General features: G+C 40.0%; 2 protein-coding genes across 11 annotated transcripts in view; one reads left to right on the forward strand and one right to left on the reverse strand.

The window, feature by feature from the left end:
* The window catches only part of sfi1 (SFI1 centrin binding protein), a 33600-nt gene extending 32617 nt beyond the window's left edge, over positions 1-983 (forward strand). For all 6 annotated transcript variants that reach the window (XM_018090116.2, XM_004910593.4, XM_004910594.4 and 3 more), the window contains one exon: positions 799-983. In XM_018090116.2, coding sequence (XP_017945605.2) covers positions 799-912 — 114 coding nt within the window. In that variant the 3' untranslated portion in view covers positions 913-983. The remainder of the gene's footprint in view (positions 1-798) is intronic.
* Positions 973-15418, reverse strand: pisd (phosphatidylserine decarboxylase). 5 transcript variants are annotated; one of them, XM_012965268.3, is made up of 8 exons: positions 14998-15418; positions 14701-14753; positions 11347-11522; positions 5558-5794; positions 5184-5319; positions 4911-5045; positions 3771-3931; positions 990-1910 (listed from the first exon to the last, which is right to left on the reverse strand). In XM_012965268.3, exons 1-8 carry the CDS (start codon positions 15045-15047, stop codon positions 1686-1688), a joined length of 1173 nt encoding a protein of 390 aa, XP_012820722.1. In that variant the 5' UTR covers positions 15048-15418; the 3' UTR covers positions 990-1685. The 5 variants fall into 5 exon arrangements, with proteins under 5 accessions (NP_001072442.1, XP_012820722.1, XP_012820738.1 ...); NM_001078974.1 differs by lacking the exons at positions 11347-11522; positions 14701-14753; positions 14998-15418 and adding exons at positions 7277-7442; positions 8435-8618 and having other exon boundaries at positions 973-1910; XM_012965284.3 differs by lacking the exons at positions 14701-14753; positions 14998-15418 and adding an exon at positions 7277-7442 and having other exon boundaries at positions 11347-11431.
* Between the last annotated feature and the right edge of the window lie 1998 nt (positions 15419-17416).

The raw sequence follows: 17416 nt of genomic DNA on the forward strand, positions 1-17416 counted from the left end.
GGTGGATGCTACACCCAGTATTGTCTTAAGAGCAAAGGATTTAACAGTGAGTAATACAGAATCTGCAGTGAATTTTTCCACATAAAATAAGTTCATACAATTGTATGTAAAAAAAAAACAAACAACCGTACTTTTGGTCTGTTAGCGAACCTTATTTACACTGACCTTGGATTGGCTAGCCTGCTCAGCCAAGTAAATACTAATACCAAGTCTGCACTGCCCACCCCCAGTGCACGCATGTGCGGACATTTAAACTCTAATACAAAGCGGAAAGGTCCCCAATGCTCCGTATGGGAGCAACATTTCAACATTTCAGTGCGGCGTGGCAGTATGCTGCCCCACATTTTGTATGCCGCCTTAGGCCCAGGCCTTTGTGGTCTCTCCACAAATCTGGGCCTGAATAGTAGAGATGCACCAAATCCAGGATTTGGCCTTTTTCGGCAGGGTTCGGATTCAGCCGAATCCATGGTCCTGGCTGGCTGGCATATGCTAATTAGGATTTGAAGGGTTAAATGTTACCGTGTGAACACGGAAGTGGAAATTTAACCCTAGGATTCGTATTGGTATTCGGCTGAATCCCCGACCAATGGATTCGGGGGTTTGGCCAAACCGGAAAAACTGGGTTTGGTGCATCCCTAGTCTTACCCCAATTTTTATCTCACATACAAATAACTATTTTTTTTCCATTTGTTTATTGTATGCTTTTAACTTTGGTCAAGGTCATTTTTCTACATTAAGGACAGAGGCTGTTTGCGACAGTTTGATTTATTTATTTTTTTTACTTTTGGCCTCCCACAGCTCGAAGTGAAGATTGAAGAGCACTCACAGCTGCTAATCTCAAACAAGAGACAAATGCAGCTTTATATTAGTCGCCTTCAGGAGATCAGAGCATCAATGGACTTATTGTTATAATTTTCTGTAACACTTCATGCCAAAGTCTGCATACTTTTCTATAAAACTGGAACAACTTTCTATGAAAACCACAAAGGCTAGTTTATTTGTTCATTTTATTTCAAAATGTCAGCTATTAAATGGGTTAATGTATTAACGAAATCACACCCTTCCCAGATGTACAAAAAAAAAAATGTGCTAGAGCTGCCCCAGGCAAGGTTGCACTTTGTGGGCTAGAATCAGAATGGTCCTGGTCAGAATCTGCAGTGCAGAGGCCACAATCTTCATCCCAAGCAATCAGAAGCAGCAGTTCCACAGGAATTCTCTCCCTTGTGCCAGCTTTGTGTCATAGTCCTCTTATTATTGACCTAATGGCTGCCTTAGGCTTAGCACTTCCCTGAGGTTGGCAGTTTTCTTTCGGCATATAGCGTTCTATGATTGGATGAGCTTCTCTAAAGGATTCAATTAATATTTATGAAATCATAAATTAATGATTGCTCCCACAAAAAAAGTAAATTGATCAAGTGATTAAATAAAAGCCCTGAACCCACACCAAGTGGCCATGGGAATGGAATCAAACAAGTGCTGTGTGGGGCAATATCGAGGCTGGTGCGTGGCAGTGGGCATAGCATGTGGCCATAATCTGCATGACTGCCCTCTGTTTGCCTTTAAGGTGCATAATCATATAGTTTAGCTGGCATAGAGACACTAATGTGAGTCTCCTAGCACCACAATTCTATAAATATGATCATTCCCTGTTTTTACCATCTTCAGATCCAAATCTTGGATTTTTCCTAAAGGGAACCTACAGCTTCCCCAAAGTGAATCTTCTGTCCAGGCTTCAAGTTAAAGTTGAAATCTTTTGGTGCCTCAAAAATAAGGACTATGGTGGAACCAAGATTAAATTCTCCTAGCTGGTCTCCCTTCCGCATAACAATCCCATCTTGGTTATTGTTCGTTACATAGCTCAGATCATTGTAAGAACCTTTGCTATACCGAGGACTGTTTGTCTGCAGGCCCTAAAAAAAAAAAAAAAAAAATTATTTTGAATGTAGGGCACACACAGGCAGTTAAGGGCAGGCAGAGTATGGCACACACAGTCAGTGTAGGGCAGGTAGAGCATGGTGCACACACAGGCTGCATAGGGCAGGTAGAGTATGGCACACACAGGCAGTACTCTGCCTGCCCTATGCTGCCTGTGTGTGCCATACTCTGCTTGCCCTATGCTGCCTGTGGGAGGTAAACCTGGCAGGGGTTTGTTCTGGGAGTTTGTTAGCAGGTGGAAATAGCCATTAAATGGTCCCTAAGGTGTGTAATTATGTGCTGGAGGTTGCTGTGCTATTCATAGGGGAGGAGGAGCCATATGGATTTAAGGGTGTGGTAGATATCCCCATAGTGAGCACCAAGCATTTGGGTTTTTGCTGCGCCATCACTATTAAAGCATATGGTCCAATATGCACATGCATAGCTTGTTTGTAAATAGATTGAATAAACAGTGATTTTTATCCAGCAATGTTTGGGTGCTCCGTACACTGTTTTTTTGATTGGTGGACTGATATTCTGTCTGGGTGTCGGCAGTACATGCAGCACATACAGAGCTGTGAACGGTAAGTGCTCCCGTGAATAATTATTATCACCATTAATGTGGCCATGGTCTTAAAAGCTTTTGTGGGTGTGGTTTAAAGGGGGGAGTGGTCAAATGGCTTCCATTAGCGGCCCTCCACTATGTATGTTAGAGAAATTGTGGCCCTCTGCACCACAGAAGCTGGACAGCACTGATCTAGGGAGTTAATTCACTGTGGAAATAGGAGAGTGTCGGGGATCTTGCATTCACACTGACGTTTTCTGGCCCTGAGATGAATAACAGAAAGTAAGTGCCTGTATACTCTGATCACTTTGCTTGGTATTACCATATAAGCAGAAACTTTGTGCCACAAGCCAAAATCAACACAGCAATACAGGTATTTACTCCCATAGGGAGGCAAGGAGATGTGCAACCCAGGCATTAAAGCTTGTACTTGAAATATAGTATACCTAAAGCAGCTATTAATAAACACGTCCATCACACTTCAAACATTCCAGATAAAAAAAAAAGTAAAGATGCTATTTTATTTTCAGGTTTCAGTATACTTGGCTATTTGGGAAGGAAATATTTTATACAAAGTGATCTGTAAGAATGCACATGATGTATATGATCACTATAAATGGAAAGTGTTACACAAAGATACCATTAAGAATGTGAAATTTGCTGCCAGGGGCTGCAGGGCATTCTCTTTCAGCAGATTCCATTATGAGAAGGCTGACTATATTAGTAGAGAATTAAACCCTACAGAAATGAGGCATGTTTAATTAACCATTAAGGGGATGTGGGTCCTGCAAAAATATTCAAATGATGTTGAAGTGGTTGGTCACATTCAAATTAACTTTTAGTACGTTATAGAATGGGTCATTTTTAGCAAGTTGGTCTTCATTTTTATAGTTTATAAATTATTTGCCTTACTCTTGGGGGCCACTGATCCCAGCATCTAAAAAATTATTGCTTTGTGAGGCTACAAGTTTACAGTTAGTTACTTTTTATTACTTATCTTTCTATTACTTACCTCTCCTATTAATATTTCAGCCTCTCATTCAAAACACTGACTGGCTGCTAGGCTAATTTAAACCCTAGCAACCATAAAGCTGCTAAATTCCAAACTGGAGAGCAGCTGAACGAAAGGCTAAATAATTCTAAAGGCATTCTAAAAGTTAATTTAAAGTTGAGTAAACCCTTGAATTGAATCTGGAACAAATGTGAATCTTTTTGTTGCTACAAAAACGATTTCCATAGACACATTTTTGCAAGCTGTTGTGCAATAGATAAGGATATCCGCTGTACTCACCCTGTCAAAATATATCTGGATAGAGCCCACATTTGTGGCTCCAACAGCTGTGAGGGAGAAGAAGCCATGCTTCCAACCTCCAGTAAGAACAACACGCTCATTGTAACAAAATAGTTCTTTAATCCATCTGGCCACACCCGGGTTCACAGACATGAGAGATCCTGCAGTACAAGGTTTAATAGTTAATGGGGGTGAATTTGAAATAAGACAGCTTTTACAAAAATAATGACTTCTAGCAATATTCTTCAATGCATTTCATGCCATACTTTTTGATTTTAATTAATAGAGCAGCAGTCACCAGCTCCTTGTTGCAGCTCTCCTTTTTCCCCAAACTTCTCTCTGGTGGCCTTGGGTGTCTCCCTTAGGTCTCTTACACACAAAGGTTTTTTGTGCATTTTAGCGGTTTAAGCATGCCTCAGCCATTTTATTGTGACTGGCTGTACCCAAGAGCATTCAGATCTGTGTTTTGGCAGTCATATTTCACTTTTTTTTTTTTTTTTTTTTTTTAGCTTGACACACATTCAAAATATATTAAAATGCATGTGGAACTCATAAAGACATACTTGTATCAAGCATTTTATGAACTGCACATTTAAAGCCCATGAATAATGGCCCCTACTAGTAAAAGTGAGTGTAGAACATCACATACGGTGAAAGCTCAATTTTACATACCTTGATTTTCCGTTTTCCTGCATTTTACATTGTTTATTTGTGGTCCCTATAATGTGCATTTCAATGGGTGCTTTCCCCTGATTTTACATAAACATTTTGTCCAAAAGTTGGCCGTACACAGGCAAATTTAAGATGAATATCGGCCAGGTGTTGATCGAGTAGGTTTGATTTTCCCATTGGATTGGGGACCGGATCGGCTCATTTAAGCGGTCCTTTGTCCGATGACTCCTATACCAAAAACAATCAAATTGGCCCAATATTGTCCACCTTAGGTGGGCATATCAAGAGAAGATCCGCTCGTTTGCGCAACATGTATGGCAACCTTAAGGGTCACAACCATGGCTGTTTGTCCTCTATGAATGTTATTATTAGCAAAATAAAGAGGATTAAAATACTAATCAGATGCATACTTTTCCATAGTTCTGTTTGTTAATAGTCAATACCAATTAGTCTGCACCTCATACACACCTGGAAAATGCCTCCGGTGGTACACATTCCAGTCTGTGGGAGAGTGAAAGCAATGGTAGTCGCCAGGAGCCAGGTAAATGACACAGTGATAGAGTTCATTTCCCTCCTGTGTAACCAGCTGGTCCTGGAAGGAAGCTATAAAAAAAAAAAAAACATACAGCAAATTCTAGAATAAAAGTCTGCAGTTCAGATCTGGTTGAAGTAGATTTCCAATGATTATTTGCCATCAGGTTAATTAAGCCCACTCATACCACATACTATTACACATCTTACTCTTGTGGAGTTGGTTTTCAGTCCAGGTTTGTGGCCCCAGGAAGGATTCCAAAGAGTAAGTTACACCTTTTACTTGTTCCACCTCACAGTTTTTCACTCTGCCAAAGTGCAGAATTTTTCCATCTGACGGACTGATCTGAGAAGCAAAAATGATAAAGAATGAGATGCAGCAGCATATATCTAGCACATGGAGTATGCTGGCAATGGGTTTTTTTTTTTTTTTTTAAAGGTCTGATACCTGTGCATATCAATTACCAGGATAGAAAGGTTAATGATAATAACAAATCAAAACACTTTAAATCTCTGAGTCACAGTGCATGAAATGATAATACTAAACAGCAACAGTGTATTCTAATGTGTCCTTCTCGACTTACCACACTATGAGAATCACAGACTGGCCGTGCTTGTGGCTTCAGTTTCCTGCGAAAAAACTCACTGAGATTACGGTACTGGTGCAGATCTTCCACTGCAGCCTCTTTCATGTTCACCCCAAACGTCCAGATGTACAATTGGTATACTGGTTTCCTTAGCCATGTTGGGAGTTCCACCTGATTCAGGCGTCCCCATGCACGGGAGAGCAGCCGCGTTGGCACTGATTTGTAAATAGCAACCTAAAGGAAAAGAGATCAATGGTAGTGTTACAGCATACACAGCTTGCTTATACATTATGTATACATTCATTTTCCCATATTCTGGCAGGAAATAGATTACATTTAAAATACTATCTATGTAAAGGTCATTTGTAAAAACACACAATGTTTGTCTCAAGGTTATAAAAACCTTGGTTTACTGGTGTGTGCATGGCAGCTTACATATTCAGCAATGTTTTGAGAGAAAACCTATATCATTTAAAATACAGGCAGAGGTTCCCCCAAAATTTACTACTGCACCTATTATTTAGAAGTGCCTGTATACTAGTGAAACTGTTAAATATTCCTAACAGTGCATAGTCTTTAGTTCAAGGGGCCACATGTTTGTTAAAGGAAAAGCTCCAAATTACAGTAAGGCCATCTCCTATACACTCAATTTTAATCAAATAATTCAACTTTTAGTAACAGATTTTCTTTTTCTCTGTAATAATAAAACAGTACCTTGTATTTGATCCCAACTAACATATAATAAATCCCTATTGAAGGCAAAATAATGCTGTTGGGTTTATTAAATGGTTAAATCCTTTTTTAGCAGACTTAATGTATGGGGATCAAAATTACAGAAAGATCCCTTATCCAGAAAGCCCCAGGTCCTGAGCATTCTGGATAACAGGTCCTATACCTGTACATGTAATTTACAGAAATTTATATTAAATACACTAGTATGTAAAGTCATAGTTAAAGTCATTTCTATTGAGAGCTGCCTGGATGTTTCTAAACTTTGCATTCCTGGTTCTGACTACTAATAATCGGGAGACTGGGAAGAGAACAGATTTTTTTTTTTCCAAGAGTTGGAATCAGAAGAAAAGAAAGGGATTTCAATTGCAAACACATTAATAAATAACTTTAAACCAATAAAAATATTTAATAAGCGTACATTGGAAACTTGCTCAGAATTACATTTTATTTTATTAAGCAAAAAAATTGTTTTGATCGGACCCCTTTAGTGTTGCTGGACTACAACAGGGAATCTTAAGCAGAAGGGAATAATGGGCTGTCAACTGAAGCAGTTTGAGCTTCCCTAGGACACAACGCCGGCATACAGATTAGCATTTACAAAATCTGTGTCAGTAGATATCAGGCTTCCCACAAGGAGCTGCAGATCTTGACAGTATCCAGATAATAATCAGCACAGTGATTATGAGCCTTTCCACACAGAGGAGAGAGGACACTGTGAAGGGGAATTTGATGTCTAATCTCGTCTGCATCTGTTAAAGGGACAGCCTCCTGCTCACGTAGCATTGCCCATACACAGAGACATAATTATGAAGAACCCAGAAGGTTCTCCATAGCATAGAGGTATAGTCATAGCACATCCAGTCCATGGTTTGTATTGTTTGCAGTCACTATCATAGTGTTTGCCTCTCAATACTGTGGACAAATACAGGTTATCCTACAGAGCACTCGCATCCATTTAAGGTGAGAAGCTGCCAGGTCACTTACCCTGCTTGTAGGGCGCCATCCCACTCTCACCAAGGGCTTAAGTACAGCGAAGGGTAGAAGGTAATAAAGGATTGTGAGAGGCCAGGAGCGCAGTTTCAGGGCGGACCTAGACATGCAGGTCAGCTGCCCCAACCTCCTCCTGAGTGCCAGCTGGGGGAACTGTATCCTGTGGAATCAGATACAAGTGTCAAAGGATCCTGTATACTGCCAAAGCACAAATTCTGTTTTATAGAAGACTTGCTTTTGGGCAATCAGCACACAGCCCCAGTTTCTTGCCTGCTGTAACACAATAGACATTGTGCAAGGTAAGAGCTGCTGCATACCGAGAACTTCTACAACATGATTTACTAACCTAATTTAGTTTCAGATATTTCCCAAATTCTTGTTTTATGCTGAACAATTGCGTTCAATATTTACTAAGGAAAACTGCTTTGCTACATCACAACTAAACAGAACGTTATGAAATAAGCACTATACAAAAAATAAATAAATCACCTCTTCCTCCAGACCCAATGATTTATTTCTTCTCTTACAAAACTAGTTTTTGTCTTCATAGAGGCAGTCCTGCCCTGAATGCATGGCACAGAACTGGACATATCACCCAACAAGACAAGAAGCAGCACAGATACAGATCCCTAAAGAACTCAGATTGTGGCAGGATGCATTATTGCAGTGAAGAGATGAATGTATTTGTATAGAATGCTAACCCACATCACCCACACCCCAGATTCTAGCTTACATCAAAGAAACAGTTGTTCTCACAGACAGCTGGCTCTGGCACTTGCGGACAGAAAATATCCTCAGAACAGACCCTTGCCCATTGTCAGAAACCCAGAAGAGGTACCCACGATTTAGGGCCTCCTTCTGCTCCCTCCCTTCTCTGCAGACAGCTGCTGACCAATCCCTGCCTAGCTGCCTCTTCCAATATCCATTCTTTTTCAGAGGCACATTCCTTGCATCCTTGGTGCCTTATTCATATAGCACATGCTGAGCCAGCTTCTTTTCTGCATGGCTGCCCGCACAGTCGCATCATTGTCCCTTCCCCCGCACATTCAGCTCAACCCATAAGTAGCTTTCATCTAATTAGGCCAAACAAAAGCTTAGCTACGGCTTTCACTGCTCTTTCTCTGGCTCAGCTGACCTGCAATCTGAGGATACCTGAAGCGTGTCCGTCTGTTGGGAATGGTAATTTCGGGTTTTGCAGGTTCCGATTGATCCGTCTGGCCCTCTCTGGCCCAGATGCTAGCACTGCCAGATCTTGTTTTGCGTACATGAAGTTTTACTTTGTGCAGGCTACAGCGTGTGGAAGATTGGGCAGCAGGCTTCCGACATCTCACCATGTCCTCGGGTATAAGTCAGGAGCCAGCTGGCCACTCAGTGACAGGCACATCATCAGCTCTGAGGCCGCTGGTCTCTGCTGCCTCCTACACCAGTGGAGGATATGACGACACAGACTAATTCTCTGCTCTTCTGAGGGATAAGCAGGTTTCTAGCCTTTGCTCCTCCCAACCAATCCCGGATGCTAGAACTCATTCCTCATCTATACAGCATAAACGTCCTACTGCGTCTGTAGTCTTTTTTGATGCTTATAAGATGTTTATGTCTTGTTTTCCACATTAAACATTCCTTTCAAGAAATCTATGGTCAGAAGTTGCATTTAGGTGGGAGTAAGATAAGAAGAACAACGCTTTCTTCTTTATATTGGCAAATCATATGTAAACAAATAATGTCTTCCTCCATTTTCATATTATACATCACCATGCTAATAATTAAAAGATGTGCATTATAAATCCCACTCAGGCATCTCCTCTGCCCTACACAAACTGTAAAACCAGACATACATCCTTTTTCGCACCATTTATCATCAATTGCATTTACTTTACCAAGAGGAACAGCAATATCATTAACAACAAGTTCAAGTGCAAATGCACATAGTGCAAGTGTAAAATAAATGTGATCATCATTTAAAGGACAATGAAAGGTTAATATAAATTAAAAGTAAGTCTAAAGACATTCTTTTTAAGTACTTACTGCATATCTAAATTCCCAGATCCCTGCTTGCTCTGTCCTTCCTGTAGGTGCCAGCGGCAGCCTTCCTATTCTCTGAGCATGTGTGTAACTTGATCCTGTCTCCTGTTCTGAGCTACACATGTCCACCAGCCATTCAGAAGTGGATCTCGCAGAGGGGAGGGGGGAGGGAATGAAACACATGTGCAGTATGAAGCAAGGAGGGGAAGGAAGGGAGAATGTCTTTTTAGAGATGGCTGCCTGTTCTAGAAAATGTGAAGTAAATGTGACTGAGTAAATATTTGATTAGGTGATTTTTACTAAACAATAGGAGGACTTTGTTTACTAAACAATAGGAGGACTTTGTTTACTAAACAATAGGAGGACTTTTTGACTTGCATTCTCCTTTAAAGCAAACTCATATATCTATGAAACAAGATAAAAAACATACGCTCTGGCGAGAAAATATTCTCTTCCTGCATATATGCACATATTATTAGGCAATGTACGTGGAATGTCAAAGAGTAACAAGGTCACAAAAGGAGGTGACTGGCACAATGAGTGCAATGCAAGCGGGCTTGGCCCTCGCGTGTTTATTGAAAGTGTAGCAACGTTTCGGGGGCGTACCCCTTCATCAGAGTGACAAGGTGACATCCGCGAATGTTACAGAATCTGAACAATGGGACAGAGGCTTCTCTGCGTGAGATACCACTTATTTAAATGTTAAATAAATACTAGAAGCGTGTCAAGGAACATCACATTTGCAGAACTTTATGGGCCACAAGGCTCCTTTAAACACTTTCAACACTGTGTCAGATGGAAGCAAAAGCAGCATATTTCTTCAAATAAAGCCATTATGGGCAAAATCTTCATCCAAGCATAGCCTATATATAGTTCTAGCTGCTGACGCATAAAATCACATATGAATACTTGCATGAGGCACAAAGCACTTTCAAAAATTCGCTTCAAGTATTGAAGTCATGCTGATTTTTCTAAGTGTGCAAATAGGAATCACTATTTTGGCATAAGGAGCAATTTGCCCAACTGCACAGTCAGAATATTATGCATGATTTTAGTGCAAGTTTATGAACATGAATGCTGTATGGCCCTGCACACACTCACATCCAATTTTGAACTATTCAGGACTGCTATCCCATATACAAGGTGACTAAACCCAACACATTAGAAGCACTGTCTCCTGAGCTAAGGCATGTTGTTCTAATGTTGACCAATAGCACCTCATGAATAAAGATGTGTCTATGATGTCATTTGGGAACCTCTCATAGGGAAAAACAAATAAATACAAGTTTTTATTCCATAAAGAGGTTGCTGGTATATAACAGCTTTCTAAAACATCACCTGTCTCAGTTTCCAGAATGGCTAAAGCAGCAATCCTGCACACTCAACTACAAAACAGACATTAGTTATGACCTGCTAGGAAAAATCACTTATAGGAGTCATTTTGTGACAAGTTCTGCTTCACAAAAAGAAAGGAAGATCTGCACCCTTTATCTGTATGCCAGCGCTGTGCCACTTTTTACATATATATTGTGATGGTTATTCAACACACCATGTGTTCAAGAGCCATTTGTTATTAAAATGACGATGATATAAAAAAAAAAAGCCCTTGACTAGACAAGGGTTTCATTAAAAAAAAAAAAAAAAAAAAACACATGAAGAGATATATCCAGGCTGCAGGCTACCAGGACAGTGAATACAATTTTAAGAAAGCCAAGCACAAACGTAATCCAGTCTTGAGCTTGAGCTCTTAGATACAGAGAAATATAGAATAATGGAGGAAATGTTTGAGGAGTCTACCAAGCTACAGTAGGAGTCAAAGTAAAGGCATTATATTTAAAAGTATATAAAATAACAAAGGGAAAGGAAATACAAAAACATGTGCCAGGGATTTCATTAGCCTAGAAGGACCAAGCTAAATTTAGCTACCATGATATTTTAGGTTTGCTAAATATAGAGTTTCAACATAGTACATGTGACCCAAAATATACCCATGTAAACAAACACTGCGCAATTTCACATTAAAAAAATATAAAAATGCGTACCTCCCATGTTTGTGCCAGTTTTGGGGGCACCTCTATACCCAATTTCTCCAATCGACTATCCTTGTAGTTTTCATACTGTTTGTAGCCTGCATAGCCACCCCCGGTCCCCAATAAGACGTAGAGAGGTCGGATTTTGACAGCCAGGTTTGTGGATGCAGCATGTAGCCTTCTTCCATCTGCATAAGAACAAGATGAAATTGTAAATGTAGCACGGAGAGAAATGAACAGCAAGCACGAGATACATTTGTGTTTGTAAATATAATAAGTAATATAAAAATAGATATTCAGAAAGGACCTGTGAATTTGGGTGAACATCTAAAGTAATAAATCATTTTGGGGAGCCTTAGTATTTTTCTGTTTTTGCCATTTATACATTTTCTTAATTAAATATTTCAAACTTTTTTCTGGTACACAATAGACTGGGATGATTGATGATGTTAGTGGAACTAATATGGTGGATGACATTCCTCAAAAACTGTCATTTTCTTCAGGGTTGCTCTTTTGTGCAAGTAAATATGGATTTTGGCAAGGGGGCTAGGGAAGTTGTTTGGAAAAGTTACACTTTTGTGGGTTTCCTTGTCCTTTAACAACTATCTTAGTGAATGGGCCCTATTATTATTTACATCTAATGACTAGTAAAATGTGAATTCTTCTTATAAGGGTTGGCATATAGAAACATTATTAGGAAATAAAGTTTGCAGCCTAAAGCAGGCACATTAAAACCTGGTCCACAGCCCAAGTCTCATTAACCTCCTGTAAGTTAAAATGTTTTGTGCACAAAAGTAACCTGGTCTAAATCTGACTTACATTTCCAGATTTTGTTGGCCAGTAAGGCCAGTTTAAAGATACTGCCCAACCATTTGGACACACATGACTGTCATGGCTGTCAGGGATAAACAGCCAATGTATTGCCACTTTAACAAGCCAGTTCTGAAATGTACAAAATGCATTACTACCTGCCCTGCTCAGAAAAAGAACCCTATGAGTATAGCCCTAAAAACTGGAGGTTTTTTTTGTTCCCTTAAGGTATTTCTTGTTCATCTTTGTCTAGTTGCACCTTTTTCATACTGGAGCCTGTGGAATGACAGCAGGGAGGTGCTTGCACTATATTTGGTTTGATTAAATAGGTTTATGACTTATTTACTGTTCTGTATCCTCACATATAAGCTGGATTGTATTAATCCCTAAACCCCAGAAGGGGTTTGAAGCCAAAAAAACTCTGAAAACCTCGGAAGTACACTAATGAAATCAGTTTGCTGTACAGGAGTAATTTTGTACTTGTGTGTGTTTGTAAATGAACCCTACTCATTTTGAGGCTGGTGTTATTCACTTTTATAATTACTCAGACTGTCTTTCCCAGTCTGACATAATTTTATTGTTTCTAACAAAACACTGCATAATTATATAGCAAATGAAAAAGGAGGTTCAATGTTGAAAAGTGTAACTACTAAATCTTAGTGTGTTGGATATCCTTTATTGGGAAGCATCTGGGGATTTGTCTGCTTTCAGGCAGTGTGATTCGGTGGCTACTAAAGCAAATAAAGTGCTGTCTTGTATAAAAAAGGGCATTGACTCAAGGGATGAGAACATAATTTTGCCCCTTTATAGGTCCCTGGTAAGGCCTCACCTTGAGTATGCAGTGCAGTTTTGGGCTCCAGTCCTTAAGAAGGATATTAATGAGCTGGAGAGAGTGCAGAGACGTGCAACTAAACTGGTAAAGGGGATGGAAGATTTAAGCTATGGAGGTGAGACTGTCAGGGTTGGAGTTGTTGTTTTCTCTGGGGAAAAAAGGCACTTGTGAGGGGACATGATTACTCTGTACAAGTACATTAGAGCGGATTATAGGCAGATAGGGGTGTTCTTTTTCCCTATAAAAACGATCAACGCACCAGAGGTCACCCCTTTAGATTAGAGGAATGGAACTTCCATTTGAAGCAGCATAAATGTTTTTTTAAGATAAAGGCAGTGAGGTTGGGGAATGCCTTTCCTAGTGATGTTATAATGGAAGATTGTGTTAATGCTTTAAGAGGGGCCTGGATGAGTTCTTGAATAAGCATAATATCCAATGCTATTGTGATACTAATATCTACAACCAGTATTGATGTTGGGATATATATTTTATGTATGTGAGTGTATAGATAGGGCAAAATAGGTTTATGTGTGTGTGCTGGGTTCAATTTGGCTTTTTTTCAACCCGAGTTAACTATATTGCTTTCACAATATTTATAAAGTCATAGATTTGGTTATTTTAATTGGAAAAATCCAGGAGCACTCTGGTAATTTGCTGAAGTGCAATAAAGTGTGTGTTTCTTAGTCAACATACGTCCATAATGTACAGGCTAAGTTGATCACTTTATTGCACTATGCAAATTCAAGGAGTGCTGCTGGATTTTTTTCATTAGGATTTATACTAACGTCTCTGCAGGACACAGGTCCCCCAGACAACAGCGCCTGACACTACCTACTAGTGTTTAATATACAGTGAGTTGAGCGCTCCACAGTAGTGCATAATATTTTGTTATTTTTTTTTTTAATTTAAGAATTTTTATTAATTTTCACATGAAAGAAAACAGTACAATCAACATATTTGCTTTGTATTCTAACATCGTTGTATGCTTGTTTGCAATAAAGGCTTCAAATTTGCTGACATATTGGTTTTGTGCTTATTCTTCTTTTTGGTTTCATGATTATTTCACACTTTCAGTGGGCTATAGTTGATTGGTTAAGAGAAAGTGGTATAGTGGGGTGGGTAAAGGTATGGGGGTTGGGTTGCAGGGGTGGGGAAAGTAGGGTGGAGGTAAATGGAAAGTTAGAGGTTACCGGTTCAGGTTGATCACTATTCCGAGCTATCTGTCAATATTTTGTTATTTTAAAAATTATTGGAGTGCCATAGAAACCCTCAGTGTTCTCTTGCCTCTTGAAAAATATCCTAATATTGGAAATGCAAATATTTTTATCCAAACCAGCCATAACTATTCTCACAACATGTTTGATTAGTGACTTTGCATGCCGCTCTAGGCTTGGGCACTTTATTGGGCTACTTAATTGTGGCGCTTACAGTGCCCCCCTGTGGATATGCAGTGTTTTTACTAAAGCACTGATTGAGGAGCAGCAGTAACACACATCTAAAGCGCTCAGTATCACTTCACTTGCACAAATATATTCTAAAATATGCAATGTATTATATTTTAACAATTAGCATTTCAGGTAAAAACCTACAGATATTTATGATATAATGACATCAGTGTAGAAAATGAGCACTTCATAAGAACTCTGTTGGTAAAACATTTCCTCATGCTCCACACAAGGCGGAAATGCCCATCACTTTCCCAAAGCTCAGCTGTAAACACTTACTTGTACGAAGACTCCTTACAGGAATACTCCTTACAGATGCACACCCAACGAGTCTTAAACCAAAACATAAGACATATGTTGTAATAATGGCTCCACCATGGGGGTACGTTTTCTACACAATCAGTTGAACGCTGCTGATGCTATCCGCACTGACATAAAGTTAGTCGCATAATAGGACTCAACGTGTTATCATTCCATCACTGGATACAAATTGTAAACTGGACTAAGAAAAGCTGCGGTTGCTGTTATAACATATCCATAATAACACATAATAAGTAAAAATACAGCGTTAAGTACCTGGCCCATTGTTGCGGGGTACCACACGCCCTCCACATGAACGCCGCCATCTTCCAAGTTTGACAGACTATTATGCAATTACTGTGCGACGCGAAGCGAACCAATCACCGAGTCACCTTGGAGGACTCGCCCTGAAACACTGACTCGCTGTAGGAAGACATCGCGTTACTATGGCAACTAATAATTGCGAAACCTTGATTCCGCTAGAAAGATATTCAGGTCACTTGGAAATTTAAGCGCATGTTGCAAGGCCATATTAATTGTAATGAGTGCAGCAGTTCTAGCTGGATTTTGAAGTGACTTGGCAACCCTATTGCTTGAAGATACACAGAAAAGCAAAATGTAGATACCATATAATAGAAAATGTTAATGTTAATAAAACAGTAACAGCTGTTAGGCTACAGTGTCTACACGCATACTCTCCTATACACACTCAATTATTATATTGAACAAAATCCTAAGATAGGTGCAAGAATGATGCTTGTCATATAACAGTGACCAGGGCCGCTGCTGGCCAAATGGGTGCCCTAAGCAGAAATTTACTTTTGTGCCCCCTCCCCCAAATATTACGGAAGTAAAAATAAAATAATAACCCCCCCCCACACACACACACACAGTGCCCCCAATATCCCCCATAGACAATGCCCCCATAGTAAGTGCCCCCAATAGCCCCCATAGATTGATTGAACTATCCGGGACAGCGGGATGCGCTATAAAAACCGGCGGGACAGTGTTGGGGGGTATGTTATAATATATAAAAACGATTTTTTTTTGAGCAGCTGGAATGGTGCCCCCCTGGGAGTTGGTGCCCTATGCAGACTGCATACTCTGCTTATAGGGAGCGGCGGCCCTGACAGTGATCAATAATCATCCTTACATGAATGTGTTTGTGTGATATATTTTACAAAGTAGCATAGTTTCATATGTGCGATGTGCAAAATTCTTTTGCAAAATTCACTTGGCAATGTCAAGCAAGCATTTTGTTATTATTCAATATAATTTAGCCAGTGCAGAATATTGCACTTTGCACACTGCCTTCTACTAATTGCTCCAGGTCTCTGCCCTATGTTTCAAAGTAAAGAGAACTGCAGTCGCCCCAGTGAATATAGGGCCGGTACTAGGGGTAGGCAGAAGAGGCATGTGGCTAGGGATCAATGGTGGCTGGGCCACAGGCATGAACCTCTTCCACCTACCCCTCGTCTAGGCCCTTGTCCCCCTCACTGCTGCTGCATTACTTTTCTCTTCAGCAGGGCCGTGCACACTAGTTTGCGCATGCACACAGGGAGAGGGGTGGGCTGGTCAGCCGGGTTGCCTAACAACAGGGGCACTTTAAGATGGCAGTGGGCCCTGGGCAAAGATCTCATTGCCCCCATGACTATTCCAAATAATTTCTTATAGGACTACCCTCAAACAGGGGAACTTGAGTACAATAAAGTCAGGGAATACAAAAAAAAGTCTGTCAAATAGATATGAGGTCCAGGTGTGACAGCCTCTACAAACTGTGTAGGAAAAGCTAAACTGTAATCACAAATACAAGCTTTTTATTAAAATATATCCTTTAGAAGCATTTGTTCTAAAAGAAAGTAAAATAAATAGTTATGTTGTGCTCCTCCAGCTGATTAAAATGAGTTGTCTGCCATTTTTCGGGTATGCAGTCAAAAGTTACAGTGGAAAGTAGGACAAAGTCTGATGGTGGGCCCTGGGCAACTGCCTATTTATTCAAACTGTCTGCCTAACACATATCATTCAGATGCAGAGGAGGATTTTTTAACCAGCCCTTCCCCTACTCAGAAGTGCTCTATGCATCAGCACTAAGGGGCATGCCCTTGCACTTCTTACTGCTAGGGTTGCCACCTTTTGTTGTAACCTTTCTGAAAACCTGGCTGTTCTGATGAAATTCAGACAGATAGGTAGAAACCCTACTTAGTGCTTTTGCATTTCTATCTGGGTGAATTGTAAATGCCTTCTTATGGCTTCATTACAGCATTAAAGGAACAGTAACACCAAAAAATGTATATATTTCAAAGAAATTAAACTATAATGTACTGCTGCCCTGCACTGGCAAAAGTTTTGTGTTTGCTTCAGAAACATTACTAGAGTTTATATAAACCCTGGTGTGTAGCCATGGGGGCAGCCATTCAAAAGAAGAAAAGGCACAGGTTATATAGCAGCTAACAGATAAACCCTGTAGAATACAAAGGTGTCTTATCTGCTATGTAACCTGTGCCTTTTCTCCTTTTTTCCAGCTTGAATGGCTGCCCCCGTGGCTACACAGCAGCTCATTTATATAAACTATAGTAGTGTTCCTGAAGCAATCAACCCAGTTTTACCAGTGCAGGGCCACAATACATTATATTTCAATTACTTTAAAACACTTTCATTTTTTGGTGTTACTGTTCCTTTAAGGTGAAGTTTCCCC

The sequence above is a fragment of the Xenopus tropicalis genome, chromosome 1, assembly GCF_000004195.4.
Source record: "Xenopus tropicalis strain Nigerian chromosome 1, UCB_Xtro_10.0, whole genome shotgun sequence".
Classification (NCBI taxonomy): Eukaryota; Metazoa; Chordata; class Amphibia; order Anura; family Pipidae; genus Xenopus; species Xenopus tropicalis.

What these genes read in the sequence shown, in the direction of transcription:
- pisd (NM_001078974.1), bottom strand. Translation starts at nt 8,616, where the DNA reads ATGGTGAGATGTCGGAAGCCTGCTGCCCAATCTTCCACACGCTGTAGC. An exon ending in CCACCGGAGGCATTTTCCAG is followed by an intron (nt 3,932 to 4,910) that starts GTGTGTATGAGG and finishes CTTGTACTGCAG; the next exon opens with GATCTCTCATGTCTGTGAAC. An exon ending in TCCAGATATATTTTGACAGG is followed by an intron (nt 1,911 to 3,770) that starts GTGAGTACAGCG and finishes TTTTTTTTTTAG; the next exon opens with GGCCTGCAGACAAACAGTCC.